The 18,008-nt window shown below is 44.8% G+C and overlaps 1 protein-coding gene across 1 annotated transcript; it reads left to right on the top strand.

The window, feature by feature from the left end:
* The first annotated feature begins 105 nt into the window (after nucleotides 1-105).
* LOC149461833 (uncharacterized) lies at nucleotides 106-17,611 on the top strand. The gene is made up of 4 exons (XM_089677714.1): nucleotides 106-223; nucleotides 10,043-10,140; nucleotides 10,220-10,430; nucleotides 12,914-17,611. Exons 1-4 carry the CDS (start codon nucleotides 106-108, stop codon nucleotides 13,816-13,818), a joined length of 1,332 nt encoding a protein of 443 aa, XP_089533840.1. The 3' UTR covers nucleotides 13,819-17,611.
* Nucleotides 17,612-18,008: the final 397 nt, after the last annotated feature.

The raw sequence follows: 18,008 nt of genomic DNA, 5'->3' as shown, positions 1-18,008 counted from the left end.
AGCCTGATGGAAGGCTTTGGCTATGATGGCTTGGGGCTGTTGTACTGGAGGCTGTCACAGGATCCTGACTTCGGGAATGATCTGGAATAGCATTTGGAGGAAATCATGGATTACAGAGACCAGATGCTGAACATCTCAGAAGTGCGCTGGGCACAGGAAGATATGGAGTTTCTAGGCCTTCAGGAATGGGAGGTGGAACAAGCATATAAAAGACTACTCATCAGTATGGCCAACACCCATGGATGGGATGGATTATGAGTTGCCCACCGAAGTGCTGCAAGCCGGTGCCCTGGATTTTCAGCAATTCCAGAGACTGAGGATTTATTAGACTTTTCTGCTAAGGAGGAACAGCCCAGTTTACACATGAAAAACACACACAAAAATAAGTGGGAATATGTGTTTATGCTGCATTCAGGTGAGAATGGGATAAACTAGGGAGAAAGTTTTTAGAAAGCAAGGATGACCAGGGAGAAGAGGTCAGGGTTAAAAAAAAAAAAAACACATCATGCTTCAGAAGTAGCAGAAAATGTGCAGCAATTAAGAAAAACACAACGTACTGGTGACTTTACATTGAAGTCTATGGAAGTTGTGCTGCATAAGAATTAGGGCAGCACAGTGGCTCAGTGGTTAGCACTTCTGACTGGCAGTACTAGGGTCGCCGGTTCAAATCCCAACCACGGGACCACCTGCCTGGAGTTTACATGTTCTCCCTGGTTTCCTTCCACACTCCAAAGACATGCTGGTAGGTTAATTGGCTCCTGTCTAAGTTGTTCCTTAGTATGTGTATGTATGAATGTAAGTTAGGGACCATAGATTGTACACCCCTTGAGGGTTTTGGACCGATGTGAATGTAAAGCGCTGCGTAAATTGATGGCGCTATATAAAGTACCTGAAATAAATAAAATAATATAAAATTGCAGTGACTCATGGCACAGCCAAGAAAACTAGGAAATGGCTCCTCTGACCTCCTACCAGGTCATTTCTTTATTCATGGACCTTAGTCAGAGAGTGAGGAAACAACCAGAACTGTCTTTTATAGGAGGGACAGTGATGAGGGGATTATAGGACGAGGGTCCCCACCCCCTCTATCACTCATCGCCATCTTCCCAACACAAGAAGTACTGCACTTCCTTATTTACTCCATGATTTAGTCATGAAGAACAGCGGGGCTGAGCCCCACCAGAGGTCAGAGAGTGAGGATGGGGGGAGAACAACCAAGATGAAGACTGGACTGATCCTGAAGACCACCATCATTGGGGTATTGACTCCTCCCTCATTATCACTTCCTGTTTAAGGGTCAAAAGTTGGAGGATGTTATCACATTATTATCACCATGTAAAAGTCTGTGCTCCAATCACATCATCCGATATAAAATGTCCAGCTGGGAGGAAATGGGTGTAAAATAATGTATTGTACAGCTTTTTGTATAGGATACAAATATTAGGGTAGTACAGTATATAGTGCAGGGGTCAGGAGTATGTAATGTGCAATATAAATTATACAGTGTAAGGGTCAGACTGCACTCTGGGGTCTTGACTTGGGTCTGAGACTATACAGTCATATCCCTCCACCCAGAACAGCCAGCAGACCACAGAGCAAGGAACCCTGGGACATTGCTCTCTCAGTAAACTTGCTAGACCCACTAATGGGGAAGCAGATACAAGACACACACCCCAGGTGTCTAGGTCTAGTAACGTTTATGGTGAAAATCAACATTTTGCTGCCAGCTGAACCCCAGAACCTCCATAAATCCAGTCTAGAGACATAAATTGTGTCTGCAGCACAGAGAAGGAAGATTATCCGAGAGAAATCCAGGAATACAGGACGGGGAACACAGCTCAGGAAAGTGACCAGGGGATTACAAGCTGATATCACCCAGTCCCCGCCCTACTCTGGACCAATCAGTGAGCAGTATGGGTGGAGGAATGGATTTAGTGTTCATGACCCACCTGTGCTGATCTCTGTAGGAGTGTCCTCCTCTATAAATGTCCCCGTTATTCCATCCTCCTCCATAGACTGCTGATCATCCCTCACATACGCCTCTTCTTCTTCTGCTTTCACCTCAAATTCTATATTTATCAGATCTTCACTCTAAAACAAGACACAGATCAGCAATAACATCTGTAAAATATAAGCTTTAATATTGTGACATCACTTAAAACGTTCATATCATCTATAAAATATATTAATTCATAGAAAATATCAACACATCACCTTTACAAGTCCATGTTCTAGATTCTCCATCCCACCAACCTTGTAATAGTGAGGGATGGTGTGACCTTCCTGTGTGGAATCCCGGGAATACAGAGGACGGGGACATCTCTCTGGTGGGTTCCCATGACTGGATCCATCTGTAGGAAACACACACACTGACTGAATCCATTGTTTCTATGTGTTTATCAGATGATGGGGGATCTAGGTGGATCCTCCGTACTGCTCTCTCCTTTACAATAAAGTCTCCTCTTACCCGGTGATGTGAGGGGCGGCTGATTGTCCATCATGACGTCCTTGTAGAGATCCTTGTGTCCTTCTAAATACTCCCACTCCTCCATGGAGAAATAGACAGTGACACCCTGACACCTTATAGGAACCTGACACACACAATGATACAGTCACCATCCAGACACATCCCTTGTCTGTTACTGGAGAATGTCCCAGAATTCCCGGCACCGCTCACCTCTCCTGTCAGCAGCTCAGTGATCTCTCTGGTGACTTCTAGAATCTTCTTCTTCTTTCTCTCTTCTATCAGGGAGGGAGGTGGAGGCAATGTGATGTCATATGATCTCCAGACTTCACAGGAGGAAAACTCTACATCTGAACACAAATAGTCACATCAAATGATATTCCCAGAATCCTCCTCACCTCTCCATTCAGGTCTCTATTTTATTAAAGCCCCACTTCAGACTGAGATATATAGCGCATCCAAGAGACCAAGCCGGGGTCACTACACAGAAAATCAATCCAAGGAAACAACAGGCAGGACGAGGAATAGCAAGAAGGAGATGAGAGACAAATGAGAATATTGCTCAGCCAATGGGAGATGATCTCAGCATGAGTTCCATCATGAAGGAGATGAGGGGGAGGGGAGGAAGTCACTGAAGGTGACCATAGATCCATGGAAATTCAGCTGGTTCAGCAGGGATCGCTCACATTTCCATCCATGTGTGGTCACTGCCGGATAAAAACCACTCCCCCAGCGGGTGCAACCAATAGCTTCATTGCTGATCTGTGTATTCTGAGAGTGGAGGAGCCCCCCCATTGTCAGAATCCAATGTGTGGATGGGGGAATCACTTCAGTTTTTATGGTCATCCCGCTGGCTGAATGATAAAACTGAACCATGTAGGCCAGCTTTGGGAGCAAGATATATTAATCATGATTATTTTATATTATTATTATACAAGATTTATGGCGCCAACAGTTTGCTCAGCGCTTTACAATATAACAGGAGACAATACAGCAACAATACATTTCAATACAAGAGAGTTAGGAGGGCCTGATCCTGGGAGCTTACAATCTAGGAGGGAGGGGCTGGTGGTACAAAAGGTAATAACTGTGGGGGATGGACTGGTAGGAGGAGTAGAAGATTTCGTTATTGGCTGAAGGCAGGATAGGCTTCCTTGAAGAGAGAGGTTTTCAGGGATCGCCTAAAAGGGAACATAATAAGTGATAGTCAGATATATTGGGATAGAGAGTTCCAGAGGATTGGGAAGGCTCTGGAGAAGTCCTGGAGACAAGCATGGGAGGAAGAGACAAGGGACCTAGAGAGCAGGAGGTCGAGAGGACAGTTTGGGTGATATTTAGAGATAAGATCGGTGATGTAATTTGGGGCAGAGTTATAAATGGCTTTATATGTTATTGTTAATGTTTTGAATTTTATTTGTTGGCCAATGGGAAGCCAGTGGAGGGATTGGCAGAAAGGGGTGGAGGTCAGTGGAGGGATTGGCAGAGAGGGGTGGAGGACACTGAATGGAGGCCAGTGGAGGGATTGGCAGAGAGGGGTGGAGGACACTGAATGGAGGCCAGTGGAGGGATTGGCAGAGAGGGATGGAGGACACTGAGTGGAGGCCAGTGGAGGGTTTGGCAGATACAGAACGGTTAGTAAGATGGATGAGCCTGGCAGCAGCATTCATGATAGACTGAAGAGGGGATAGCCTGCGATGAGGTCGGCCAATGAGGAGGGAGTTACAATAGTCAAGGCGAGATATAACAAGGGAGTGAATAAGTTGCTTAGTGGTTTCCGAGGTTAGGAACGGGTGTATCTTGGAGATGTTGCGGAGGTGAAGTCTACAATATTTGGACAGTGATTGGAATTGGGGGTGAAAGGACAGATAGGAGTCTAGGATTACACCTAGTACCCTGGCATGAGGGGAGGGACTGATGATTATATTATTGGTCTTGATGGAGAAGTCAGGGGAGGGGGCATGGGCTGGAGGGAATACTAAGAGCTCAGTTTTGGAAAGATTGAGTTTGAGGAAGTGGAGTGACATCCATGGCAAAATGTCTGATGAAAAACAATGGTGAACCATCTGTGCTACCCTGAATAATCTATTGTTCTAGGAATGGGTTGCTGCTACCTGGCTATACACCTGGATAGAATGGGATCAAAATTATAACAAAATTGGTGCTGCTCTCCCACACTTGTACTTATATAAATAATTACATCAAAATGAGGTTTCAGTGACACCCCTAGTGAATCCTCCTGAGTGTAATTATCACAAACCCAATTCTTCATATTATTATACAATCTTATACAGTGATGTTTGATAAACCATATGAAATAAAATATAAATGTGCAAAACACATAAAAACACAATACATAAACCCACTTGTGTCCCTAAACAGGGTGAAATCACAAACATGTACTAAACCACACGTGATAAAACACTTGGCAGACGTGAATGCCCAAAGGTGCAGTGGGATGACAAATGGCACTATTGTGCCTATAGAAACAACCAATAGGGCGGTCAGGATAAATGGACTCTGACTATAGGACAATCTACAAGGATTATAATGAATCCTTCAACATAAATGTGTGACCACCACTCAACAAGTGCCCACATGTACCAAGGTGTAAATTGCCGTGCTCTAGTCCCCAAACTTGGGACTATACTGCTATATAAATAGCAATAAAAAAAAAAATTAAATCAAATATTGAGTGAAGTCACAAATGAAAATCCAGTGACACTCTATGATAAACACATAACTTATATCAATTTATAAAAAAAAGTCCACAAAACACGTGCCACCAATTATTAATAAACAAAAACAAAATTGTCCACATGTGTAATCTTCAATAAGGCTGGATATATAGAAACCTCCAGCCATCAATAGAAATCTGGCAGGTGAACAAAAAGTGTAATCCTTCACCGGTAAGATTGCCCCCCTCACCTTCATGAAGCGACCCCACAGGGTCAAAGTGCTTTTCTGCTATTAAGCACAGCCAACCGCTCAATCCTCCACGTCAGATTCGGTATCACAAACAGTGGTGGTGTCCCCCTTCAGAACTTACAGGTTTCACCTCTCCTGATATCCGGATGGTTTTCATATGATCTAATTGTACCTCAGCTTCCTCATCGGTGTTTATAAAACAAGAAGAATCCTTCCATCATGTGATATTGTTTCATTTATTGATGTAAAAGAATTCTATAAATGCTCACTCACATGAGTTATGAGAAAACAATGCTCACAGATCCTCATATGAACTCCTGGGTGTACTCCTAGGGGTGTATCAAGATGGCCCTTCTGCCGGAAGTGATGTCACCACGTCTCTATCTATTTATATAGCAGTATAGTCCCAAGTTTGGGGACTGGAGCACGGCAATTTACACTTTGGTAAGTGTGGGCACTTGTTGAGTGGTGGTCAAACATTTATGTTGAAGGATTCATTATAGTCCTGTAGATTGTCCTATAGTCAGGGTCCATTTATCCTGACCGTCCTATTGGTTGTTTCTATAGGCACAATAGTGCCATTTGTCAGTCTATTTCCACTGCACCTTTGGGCATTCACTTCTGCCAAGTGTTTTATCACGTGTGGTTTAGTACATGTTTGTGATTTCATCCTGTTTAGGGACACAAGTGGGTTTATGTATTGAGTTATTATGTGTTTTGCACATTTATATTTTATTTCATATGGTTTATCAAACATCACTGTATAAGATTGTATAATAATATGAAGAATTGGGTTTGTGATAATTACACTCAGGAGGATTCACTAGGGGTGTCACGGAAACCTCATTTTGATGTAATTATTTATATAAGTACAAGTGTGGGAGCGCAGCACCAATTGTATTATAATTTTCATGCCGATATGTCACTTAGTAGGTTAGTAATGCGAGAGGAGACTGAAGGGGTGAGGTGAGGAGGAGACTGAAGGGGTGAGGTGAGGAGGAGACTGAAGGGGTGAGGAGACTGAAGGGGTGAGGTGAGGAGGAGACTGAAGGGGTGGGGTGAGGGGTAGAAAGATAAATTTGTGTGTCATCAGCATAGAGATGGTACTTAAAGCCATGGGAGTTTTTCAAGTGACCAAGGGAGGAGGTGTAGATGGAGAAGAGAAGGGGTCCAAGGACAGAACCTTGAGGGACCCCTACAGAGAGAGGGAGTAGAAAGGAGGATATATATATATATATATATATATGAGGAGTTATAGGTAATGCTGAAGGAGCGCTGCAATAGGTAGGAGGAGAACAAGGAGAAAGCAGAGTCTTGGAGGCCAAAAGAGGAGTTTTTTGAGGAGGAGAGGATGGTCAACAGTATCAAAGGCCATGGAGAGGTCAAGTAGTAAGAGTATGGAGTAGTGGTCATTGGTTGGGATTAGTATGGAGTAGTGGCCATTGGTTGGGATGAGTACAGAGTAGTGGCCATTGGTTGGGATCAGTACAGAGTAGTGGCCATTGGTTTTAGCAGTTAGTAGATCATTAGTGAGTTTTAGTAGGGTGGTGTCAGTGGAGTGTAGTGAGTGAAAGCCAGACTGTAAAGGGTGAAGAAGGTTGTTGTCAGTGAGGTGGGAGCTCAGGTGATTGTAGACTAAGCGTTCTAGGAGTTTAGAGGTAAATGGCAGCAGGGAGATGGGTCTTATGTTGTTCAGGTTGGTGGGGTCCAGGGAGGGCTTGTTAAGTATGGGAGTGATGTGCACATGCTTTAGAGGGGAGGGGAAGGCACCATTAGAGAGGGAAAGATTGAAGATGTGAGTGAGGGAGCATAGGATGGAAGAAGAGGGTGACTGTAGTAGTTGTGAGGGGACAGGATACAGGGGGCAGGTGGTGAGACGGGCTTCTGAGAAAACCTTAGTGACCTCTTCGGTAGTAGCGAGGTCAGAAGAGGAAAGTGTTGAGGGAGGTTTAGTATAAGGTATGCTAAGTGGGATGGATGTCTGTGCAGTGGAGATGCCCCTATGAATTGCATCAATCTTGTTTTTGAAATTATTTGCAATCTCATGAGCAGTGAGTGAGGTACTGGGTGGAGGTGGAGAAAGTAGAGAGTTATAAGTAGAGAAGAGACGATGAGGACTGGATGACAAGGTATTGATGAAAGTGACAAAGTCGTCTTGTTTGGCAGCATGGAGGGAGGAATTGTATGTGAAGAAAGCAGATTTATATCGGGTGAATGCTTGCTGGGATTTGGTTTTACACCACAATCGCTCCAGCGCACGACTATGTCACTTAAGATGTCCGGTGTGGTCAGTTTGCCAAGGTTGTAATGGTCGGGGCCTGATGCTTCGTGTGGTTAGAGGACCAAGTGAGTCTAATGCAGATGACAGTGAACTGTTATAGACAGCAGCGGCCAGGTCAGGGCAGGACAGGGGAGAGATTCTGTCATAGAGTTGGTCAGTTGCAGAGTGGAAAGGAGCCGGGTTCAAGTTGTGAAGGTTTCTGCGGGTAATTGTTTGCTGCTTGGAGGGATAGGTGTTTGAAGACGAGGAGACTGTGAAGGTGATGAGATTGTGATCAGAGAGAGGAAAGGGGGTGTTTGTGAGGTTGTAGGGAGTGCAAAGATGGGAGAAAACAAGGTCTAATGTATTCCCATCAGAGTGAGTGGAGGACGGCGTCCGTCAGAGTGAGTGGAGGATGGTATACATTGTGTTAGGGCAAAGATCAACTGATCCCCCTGAAGGGATTCATATACAGATTACCTCCTCTGCTTCCACTTTGCATCTACTTCAATCACTCTCCACCCTTTACTGTCCGCTGGGGGGCTTTGTATCCATATAGCAGATGTTCTAGAGGACCAAATCTGCAATCAATGTTACTGCAAAATCAAGCCTCTATGGAAGACAGGAAGTGATGTCAGGTATAGACAGGAAGTGATGTCAGGTAAAGGCAGGAAGTGATGTCAGGTAAAGGCAGGAAGTGATGTCAGGTAAAGGCAGGAAGTGATGTCAGGTACAGGCAGGGAGATCCATGAATGAGGAAGCGGAGAGTTGACATTCCTGGATCTGGTGGCAGAGGAGGTAATATGTAGATGAACCCCTTCAGGGGGAGGAGTTGATGATAATATATTTGCTCCCAAAGCTGGCCTACATGGTTCAGTTTTATCGTTCAGCCAGCGGGATGATCATAAAAACTGAAGTGATTCCCCCATCCACACATTGGAGGTGGATGGGGGAATCCTCCCCGCTGCACTCTTGTATTCTGACAATGGGGGGACTCCTCCGCTCTCAGAATACACAGATCAGCACTGAAGCTATTGGCTGCAGCCGCTGGGGGAGTGGCTTTTATCCGGCAGTGACCACACATGGATGGAAATGTGAGCGATCCCTGCTGAACCAGCTGAATTTCCATGGATCTATGGTCACCTTCAGTGACTTCCTCCCCTCCCCCTCATCTCCTTCATGATGGAAGTCATGCTGAGATCATCTCCCATTGGCTGAGCAATATTCTCATTTGTCTCTCAGCTCCTTCTTGCTATTCCTCGTCCTGCCTGTTGTTTCCTTGGATTGATTTTCTGTGTAGTGACCCCGGCTTGGTCTCTTGGATGCGCTCGTCTGTTGCTTGCCCTGACCTTTCTCCTGATTCCTGGATCTCCTCCTCATCTCTCCTCCATATCCTCTTACACAGCTTTTCTCCACACCTGCAGTGACCCTGGGGGGAGGAAACATCACACTGACCTCACTGCTCCTCCCCCCAATGTCCCTCCATCCGGAATCAGAGAATCCAATGACATCACACTGACCTCACAGCTCCTCCTCCCAATGTCCCCTATCCAGAGTCAGAGAATCCTATGACATCACACTGACCTCACAGCATCTCCTCCCAATGTCCCTCCATCCAGAGTCAGAGAATCCTATGACATCACATTGACCTCGCAGCTCCTCCCCCAATGTCCCTCCATCTTGTCTTTTTCCCTGATGCTCTTAGGATGTGGGGCCCCTTGGTATCCTCACATGTAAAGTGGGACTGTTGGTCCTGCGTTGTATGTAATGACATCAGAATGCTGCAACAAGCCTATACCCTGCGTAGTGTGGGGGTCCTGTGGGGGGAATTATACCTCAGCCTGAAGTGGGGCTTTAATAAAATGGAGACCTGAATGGAGAGGTGAGGAGGATTCTGGGAATATCATTTGATGGGACTATTTGTGTTCAGATGTAGAGTTTTCCTCCTGTGAAGTCTGGAGATCATATGACATCACATTGCCTCCACCTCCCTCCCTGATAGAAGAGAGAAAGAAGAAGAAGATTCTAGAAGTCACCAGAGAGATCACTGAGCTGCTGACAGGAGAGGTGAGCGGTGCCGGGAATTCTGGGACATTCTCCAGTAACAGACAAGGGATGTGTCTGGATGGTGACTGTATCATTGTGTGTGTCAGGTTCCTATAAGGTGTCAGGGTGTCACTGTCTATTTCTCCATGGAGGAGTGGGAGTATTTAGAAGGACACAAGGATCTCTACAAGGACGTCATGATGGACAATCAGCCGCCCCTCACATCACCGGGTAAGAGGAGACTTTATTGTAAAGGAGAGAGCAGTACGGAGGATCCACCTAGATCCCCCATCATCTGATAAACACATAGAAACAATGGATTCAGTCAGTGTGTGTGTTTCCTACAGATGGATCCAGTCATGGGAACCCACCAGAGAGATGTCCCCGTCCTCTGTATTCCCGGCATTCCACACAGGAAGGTCACACCATCCCTCACCATCATCAGGTAGATGATGACAATTATTGGTAGTTGTGATTTATACACAGCATGTTTGTTACAATGAATGTTTTATTATATCTTTCAGAGTGGAATCCTCGGGGATGATAATATTGATGTTAAAGAAGAGTATAAAGAGGAGGATGAGGAGTATGGAGTGATGGAGGAGTTTTCAGAAGGACACAAGGATATGATGGAGCCACCTAATACCAGGAACCCACCAGAGAGATGTCCCCGTCCTCTGTATTCCCGGGATTCCACACAGGAAGGTCACACCATCCCTCCCCATTGCAAGGTTGGTGGGATGGAGCATCTAGAACATGGACTTGTAAAGACAATGTGTGGATATTTTATGTGACCTTATATTTTACAGATGATATTTTCTCTCATTTCCTTGATTTAGAGTGGAGATCCAATCGATATAGAATTTGAGGTGAAAGCAGAAGAAGAAGAGGCGTATGTGAGGGATGATCAGCAGTCTATGGAGGAGGATGGAATAACGGGGACATTTATAGAGGAGGACACTCCTACAGAGATCAGCACAGGTGGGTCATCATGAACACTAAATCCATTCCTCCACCCATACTGCTCACTGATTGGTCCAGAGTAGGGCGGGGACTGGGTGATATCAGCCTGTAATCCCCTGGTCACTTTCCTGAGCTGTGTTCCCCGTCCTGTATTCCTGGATTTCTCTCGGATAATCTTCCTTCTCTGTGCTGCAGACACAATTTATGTATCTAGACTGGATTTATGGAGGTTCTGGGGTTCAGCTGGCAGCAAAATGTTCATTTTCACCATAGACGTTACTAGACCTAGGCACCTGGGGTGTGTGCTTTGGGTCTTCTGCCCCATCACCGGGTCTAGTAAGATCTCTGACAGAACAATTCTCCCAGGGTTCCTTGCTCTGTAGTCTGCTGGCTGTGCCGGGTGGAGGGATATGTCTGTAGTGTCTCAGACCCAAGTCACTGAGTGCAGTCTCAGGAGATGGGAGGCAGCGGTGTGGGATCTCTGCAACTTGTCTACAGTAAACATTTAATCTTCCACTGATTGCTGAATACCAATATTATGAGTCCTGACCCTTTCATTTTATAATTTATATTGTACATTACGTACTCCTGACCCCTGCACTATATACTCTATGTTGTACATTCCATACTCCTGACCCCTGCACTATATACTCTATGTTGTACATTCCATACTCCTGACCCCTGCACTATATACTCTATGTTGTACATTACATACTCCTGACCCCTGCACTATATACTCTATGTTGTACATTACATACTCTTGACCCCTGCACTATATACTCTATGTTGTACATTACATACTCCTGACCCCTGCACTATATACTCCATGTTGTACATTACATACTCCTGACCCCTGCACTATATACTCCATGTTGTACATTACATTCTCCTGACCCCTGCACTATATACTCCATGTTCTGCATTACATCCTCTTGACCCCTGCACTATATACTCCATGTTGTACATTACATACTCCTGACCCCTGCACTATATACTCTATGTTGTACATTCCATACTCCTGACCCCTGCATTACATACTCTGTGTTGTATATTACATACTCCTGACCCCTGCACTATATACTCTATGGTGTACATTACATACTCCTGACCCCTGCACCATATACTCTATGTTGTACATTACATACTCCTGACCCCTGCACTATATACTCTGTTGTACATTACATACTCCTGACCCCTGCACTATATACTCTGTGTTGTACATTACATACTCCTGACCCCTGCTCTATATACCCTATGTTGTACATTACATACTCCTGACCCCTGCACTATATACTCTATGTTGTACATTACATCCTCCTGACCCCTTCACTATATACTATATGTTGTACATTACATACTCCTGACCCCTGCACTATATACTCCATGTTGTACATTACATACTCCTGACCCCTGCACTATATACTCCATGTTGTACATTACATACTCCTGACCCCTGCACTATATACTCTATGTTGTACATTACATACTCCTGACCCCTGCACTATATACTCTGTTGTATATTACATAATCCTGATCCCTGCACTATATACTCTATGTTGTACATTACATACTCCTGACCCCTGCACTATATGCTCTATGTTGTACATTACATAGCCCTGACTTCTGCTCTCCCCCTTCCCCCACTGCTATATATACACATAATATGGTTTCTCTTTTGTTCCCCCCATTTCCTCCCAGCTAGGCATTTTATATCGGATGATGTGATTGGAGCACAGACTTTTACATGGTGATAATAATGTGATAACATCCTCCAACTTTGAACCCTTAAACAGAAAGTGATAATGGGGGAGGAGTCAATACCCCAATGATGGTGGTCTTCAGGATCAGTCCAGTCTTCATCTTGGTTGTTCTCCCCCCATCCTCACTCTCTGACCTCTGGTGGGGCTCAGCCCCGCTGTTCTTCATGACTAAATCATGGACTAAATAAGGAAGTGCAGTACTTCTTGTGTTGGGAAGATGGCGATGAGTGATAGAGGGGGTGGGGACCCTCGTCCTATAATCCCCTCATCACTGTCCTTCCTATAAAAGACAGTTCTGGTTGCTTCCTCACTCTCTGACTAAGGTCCATGAATAAAGAAATGACCTGGTAGGAGATCAGAGGAGCCATTTCCTAGTTCCCTTGAGGGTGGAATTGTGCGCTCCTCAGAGACCAAGCTGCCTGATGTGGGCGGAGTCCTGGTTTGGGGGAACCAATCAGCTCCTGTCTAGTAATCCTCTTTGTCTTTGTATTTTAGTCCATGGCCGGGAGATGAGGAAAACCTCTGAGGATTGTCTCACTTTGTCTCCAGACTGGAAAGTAGAAGATGAGGACATCACACAGTATAGTCCAGGAGAAAACCCAGCTCCCTCCAATGTCCATCCGGCACCACCCAGTGTAGATGGACCATCCGATTCCTTGTATCCTGAGGAACCTCAGACTGTGCGGGACCGGGCCGGCCTTCCAACAGGGAAGAGGTTCTCCTGTACTGAGTGCGGGAAATGTTTCAGTTATAAATCCAGTCTTAATGTGCACAAAAGATCTCACACGGGGGAGAAGCCGTATTCCTGTCCTGAGTGCGGGAAATGTTTTTCAGTGAAGTCCTATCTTTACTCACATCAGATAACTCACACAGGTGAGAAACCATATTCCTGTCCTGAGTGTGGGAAATGTTTTTCAAGGAAGTTCATTCTTTACACCCATCAGAGATCTCACACGGGGGAGAAGCCGTATTTCTGTCTTGAGTGCGGGAAATGTTTTTCACAGAAGTCCAATCTTTATATACATCAGCGATATCATACAGGTGAGAAGCCATATTCCTGTCCTGAGTGCGGGAAGGATTTTTGTTCTAAATCTAGTCTTAATATGCATAAAAGATCTCACACGGGGGAGAAGCCGTATTCTTGTCCTGAGTGTGGGAAAAGTTTTTCACAGAAGTCCGATCTGCACATACATCAGAGATCTCACACGGGGGAGAAGCCATATTCTTGTCCGGAGTGTGGGAAATGTTTTTTAATGAAGTCCCATCTTTCCACACATCAGAAATCTCACACGGGGAAGAAGCCATATTCCTGTCCTGAGTTTGGGAAATGTTTTTCAGAGATGTTCAGACTTTACACACATCAGAGATCTCACCCGGGAGAAGCCACTTTCCTGTCCTGAGTGAGGGAAATGTTCCTCACTGAAGTCCTGTCTTCCTGTACATCATGGATCCCACACAACCCTGGAGGTGTATTAGTGCCCTGAGTGCGGGAAATGTCTTCTAGATGAATGTTGCTGGACAACCCAGCTCCCATGTGGGGAAGAAGCACACCCTGATATACACCTCAGATATACTCCATGGCTGATCTTCATCATGGAAGAAACAGTTCATAAGGAGATCAGAGGTCCCCAAAGACATGGATGAAGTGTGGGACCGAGTTGGCCATTGATGTCAGGAGAAGAATAAAAATAGAGTCCAGCCCTGTGATTGGCTGAGTACATTTTGTGGTGGGAGATTTCATAAACACTTGGAGGTCTATGGAGAACAATGTTGAACAGATGTGACCGGCATTCTCCAGCTGGGAGGAGTTTTGGACATATTTTATTTCTTATGATCATTGGCTCCATCTAGTGGCCATAATATTATATTGGGCTAGTTTTACTGATGGAGATATTTCAGAAATATCACCTCATTGTGGCCCCTAGATGGAGCCGGCGATCATAGGAAATCACTGTGTTACTTAACATAGGGCAGGATGTTGTCACAGCTGGAGGAATGATTGTCTCATTGGTCCAATGAATGTTCTATAAATAGAGCCCTTGGGGGGTGCATGCATGGCTGGCTCCTGGATGGACGCGCTTTGAGTTCAGCTCCATCCACCCGCCAGATACAGTGCGGCTCATCCTGACACCGAGTGCTCTAACCTGCACCGATCAGCAGATAAAGGGTGTACAACCCTCGGTAGCCATGCCTCGCCGCCGAAAAACCCCTGGACAGCCAGGGAAATGAACCCAATTCTTCCCTGCTGTCACAACAGGGATCCAAGATGGCGCCGGCTGCATGGACACAGGACACAGCAGCCATGAGGGGGACAGCAGATCCCAGCAGCCGGACATCAGACTCTTTTCTCCACTATAACCTTCGGACCCGGGTGAGCTATCTCCCCCCTGTCACCCACCACAAGCAGTCCAGCCAAATTTAGACCCCGTCTAGATTCAAACTCACTATCTGCCTGTCAGCCTCTCATTCCTCCATCACCTCAGCACATCACAGAACCATCCCTGATAGAATCTTTCCCTGCCTCAGCCCAGCCTATCACAGAAATGTGTATGAAGAACATGTGTCTATCCCTGCGACAAACACTACATAACGATATGACAGGATCACTATCCCAGATCTCAAATGTGGTCCAGCAACAAGATCACAGATTACGTCATATTGAGACGAGAATGGGAGGTATAAGTACAGCACACAACCATTTAATTGACGCACATGATGACCACGCTTCTGAAATCGAGCAAATAAACCTGAAACTAGCGGATTTAGAAGATCGCTCAAGACGCAACAATATAAAATTCAGAGGTATCCCTGAAAATATCGCCAACGATACACTACTATCATCTATCCAACAATTCACAAAGCATCTCATTCCATCTCTCTCAGATATGGCGCTCGCCATAGATCGAGCACATAGAATACCCAAACCTGCATTCCTATCAGCGTCCATCCCCAGAGATGTCCTGGTTCACATTCACTTCTACCAGATCAAGGAGAAAGTAATGACAGCAGCCAGAACCCCCCCCCCCCCCCCGCCCGCTCCCGCCATCACATACAAACATCAGACTATATACGGATTTGTCAAAGGCCACTCTCCTTAACTGCAAAAAGATGGTGAACATTACCAAAGCCTTACAAAATCACGGAATAGGCTATCAATGGGGATTCCCCACAAAACTGACCGTCAGACATCAGGGCAGAACACATACAATCAAAAACCTAGAGGCAGGCATCAACCTATTGAAGACATGGAACATAATACCTGTGGAACCCCACCAATCCACCTCTACCAATCTGCAACAAATGGAGGCAGAGTGAACCTGACTTACTACACTCTATACAATCCAACCACACCACCTCGGACGCTATACCTCAACCTATTATTCTCTGGCAATGGCCCCAACCACACCACCTCGGACACTATACCTCAACCTATTATTCTCTGGCAATGGCCCCAACCACACCACCTCGGACGCTATACCTCCACCTATTATTCTCTGGCAATGGCCCCAAACACACCACCTCGGACGCTATACCTCAACCTATTATTCTCTGGCAATGGCCCCAACCACACCACCTCGGACGCTATACCTCAACCTATTATTCTCTGGCAATGGCCCCAACCACACCACCTCGGACGCTATACCTCAACCTATTATTCTCTGGCAATGGCCCCAACCACACCACCTCGGACACTATACCTCAACCTATTATTCTCTGGCAATGGCCCCTTACAGAATATTCTTACATTACGAGACTCTGTTTGGCATAACCTTTTCTACGGTCTATGCTTGTTCACACCCCCCTGTTTTGAAGTAGCACTCCCTGCTACTCATGTTACTTGCATTTTCCACAAGTCTTTTTTATTCCTGTTTACTTTCACCCCCCCTGCACCATCAGTCGATCATCCGAACCAACTGTTCACCTGAAACCAACCAAACAACATGGAAAATACCACACGCATCATCAAGCAAACCAATACCGCTCTACCAAACACATAGAAATTTCTCTTGTCCTACCAAGTCTCTCCATTCTATGTCAATTCGCCCAGAAATGACTCCTCTACTCCACCAACCCAACCAACGAACTACAAAATGATTGACATAACATCACTTAATGTTCGGGGTCTAAACTCCCCCTTTAAGAGATGGATGCTCCAAAAGGAAGCCCGTACGCTTCATGCTGATATACTTTTCATACAAGAATCACATTTCACAACCACCAAGACCCCTAAACTACAACTGCACCGATTCTTCCATATTTATATGGCCAATAACTCTAAGAAGAAAAATGGGGTTATTATAGCCATAAAAGACTCTATACAATTCCACCACATCTCAGAAATAGCAGATCCTCGAGGTCGCTACCATATCCTAATCTGCAAAGTTAACAATATACCATATACCCTAGTAAATGTTTATGGATCCAACAACAACCAAATGCAATTCTACCACAATCTCCATTCCAGCATCTCTTCTCACAAACAAGGCGGACTTCTCATTGGCGGAGACTTCAACGTCATCAGCAACCCACTCCTGGACTCTTCCACCAACAAACGCTCCCCAAAACATTACTTTAATTGTTTCTTACATGACCATGATCCATACGACATCTGGAGATGCCATCACAGCAATGAAAGAGACTACACCTACTACTCCCCATCTCACCTATCCTACTCTAGAATCGACTTCTTTGTTACAGACAAATAGACCCTACAACATATAACGTCATCCAAAATTGGCACCATAACCTGGTCTGATCACGCTCCAATCAACATAACTCTTGACGACAAGCAACATTCCTCAATCCCCCCGTAGCTGGAGACTGAATTCCTCGATATTGAAGAACCCAGACAACCAAAAACACTTGCTAGAAGCTCACAAAGTATTTTTTGAATTTAACCTTTTCCTGTCCGGACACTTTCACCCCCTTCCTGTCCAGGCCAATTTTCAGCTTTCAGCGCTATCACATTGTGAATGACAATTACTCAGGCATACAACACTGTATCTAAATGAAATTATTATCATTTTTTTTTCAAACAAATAGAGCTTTAATTTGGTGGTATTTAATCATCACTTGAGGTTTTTATTTTTTGCTAAAAAAATGAAAAAAGACTGAAAATGTTGAAAAATAACATGTTCTTCTTAGTATTTGATAATAAATTTTGCAAATAAATATACTTTCTTCATAAACTTAGGCCAAGATCCATTGTGCTACTTTTTTTGGTAGACATAACCCAAATCAGTGTGTATTATTTAGTCTTTGTGAAAGTTATAGTCCATAGACATTTTCTATATTTTTTAAAATGTATCAATCCTGATGTACAGACTACCTATATAATTTCTTGGGGCCCTAAAATGCCAGGACAGTACAAATACCCCCCAAATGACCCCTTTTTGGAAAGTAGACAGTCTGAGGTATTTAATGAGAGGCATGGGGAGTTTTTGAAGTTGTCATTTTTTTGCCAGTTTTTGAAGGAAATGATGAAAGTAAACACAATTTTTTTTTCCACAAAGTTGCCATTTAACAAGTTCTTTCTCTCACACGGCATAGGCATACTTGCAATTACACCCCAAAACACATTCTGCTACTC

This window comes from Staurois parvus, unplaced genomic scaffold (genome assembly GCF_062004578.1).
Source record: "Staurois parvus isolate SC_StPar_1 unplaced genomic scaffold, SC_StPar_1.0 ptg000191l, whole genome shotgun sequence".
NCBI lineage: Eukaryota > Metazoa > Chordata > Amphibia > Anura > Ranidae > Staurois > Staurois parvus.
The sequence above is the reverse complement of the archived record's forward strand: the minus strand, read 5'-3'. Positions and strand labels throughout refer to the sequence as shown.

What these genes read in the sequence shown, in the direction of transcription:
- LOC149461833 (XM_089677714.1), top strand. Translation starts at nt 106, where the DNA reads ATGGATTACAGAGACCAGATGCTGAACATCTCAGAAGTGCGCTGGGCA. An exon ending in ATATAAAAGACTACTCATCA is followed by an intron (nt 224 to 10,042) that starts GTATGGCCAACA and finishes TGTTTCCTACAG; the next exon opens with ATGGATCCAGTCATGGGAAC. An exon ending in CCCTCCCCATTGCAAGGTTG is followed by an intron (nt 10,431 to 12,913) that starts GTGGGATGGAGC and finishes TTTGTATTTTAG; the next exon opens with TCCATGGCCGGGAGATGAGG.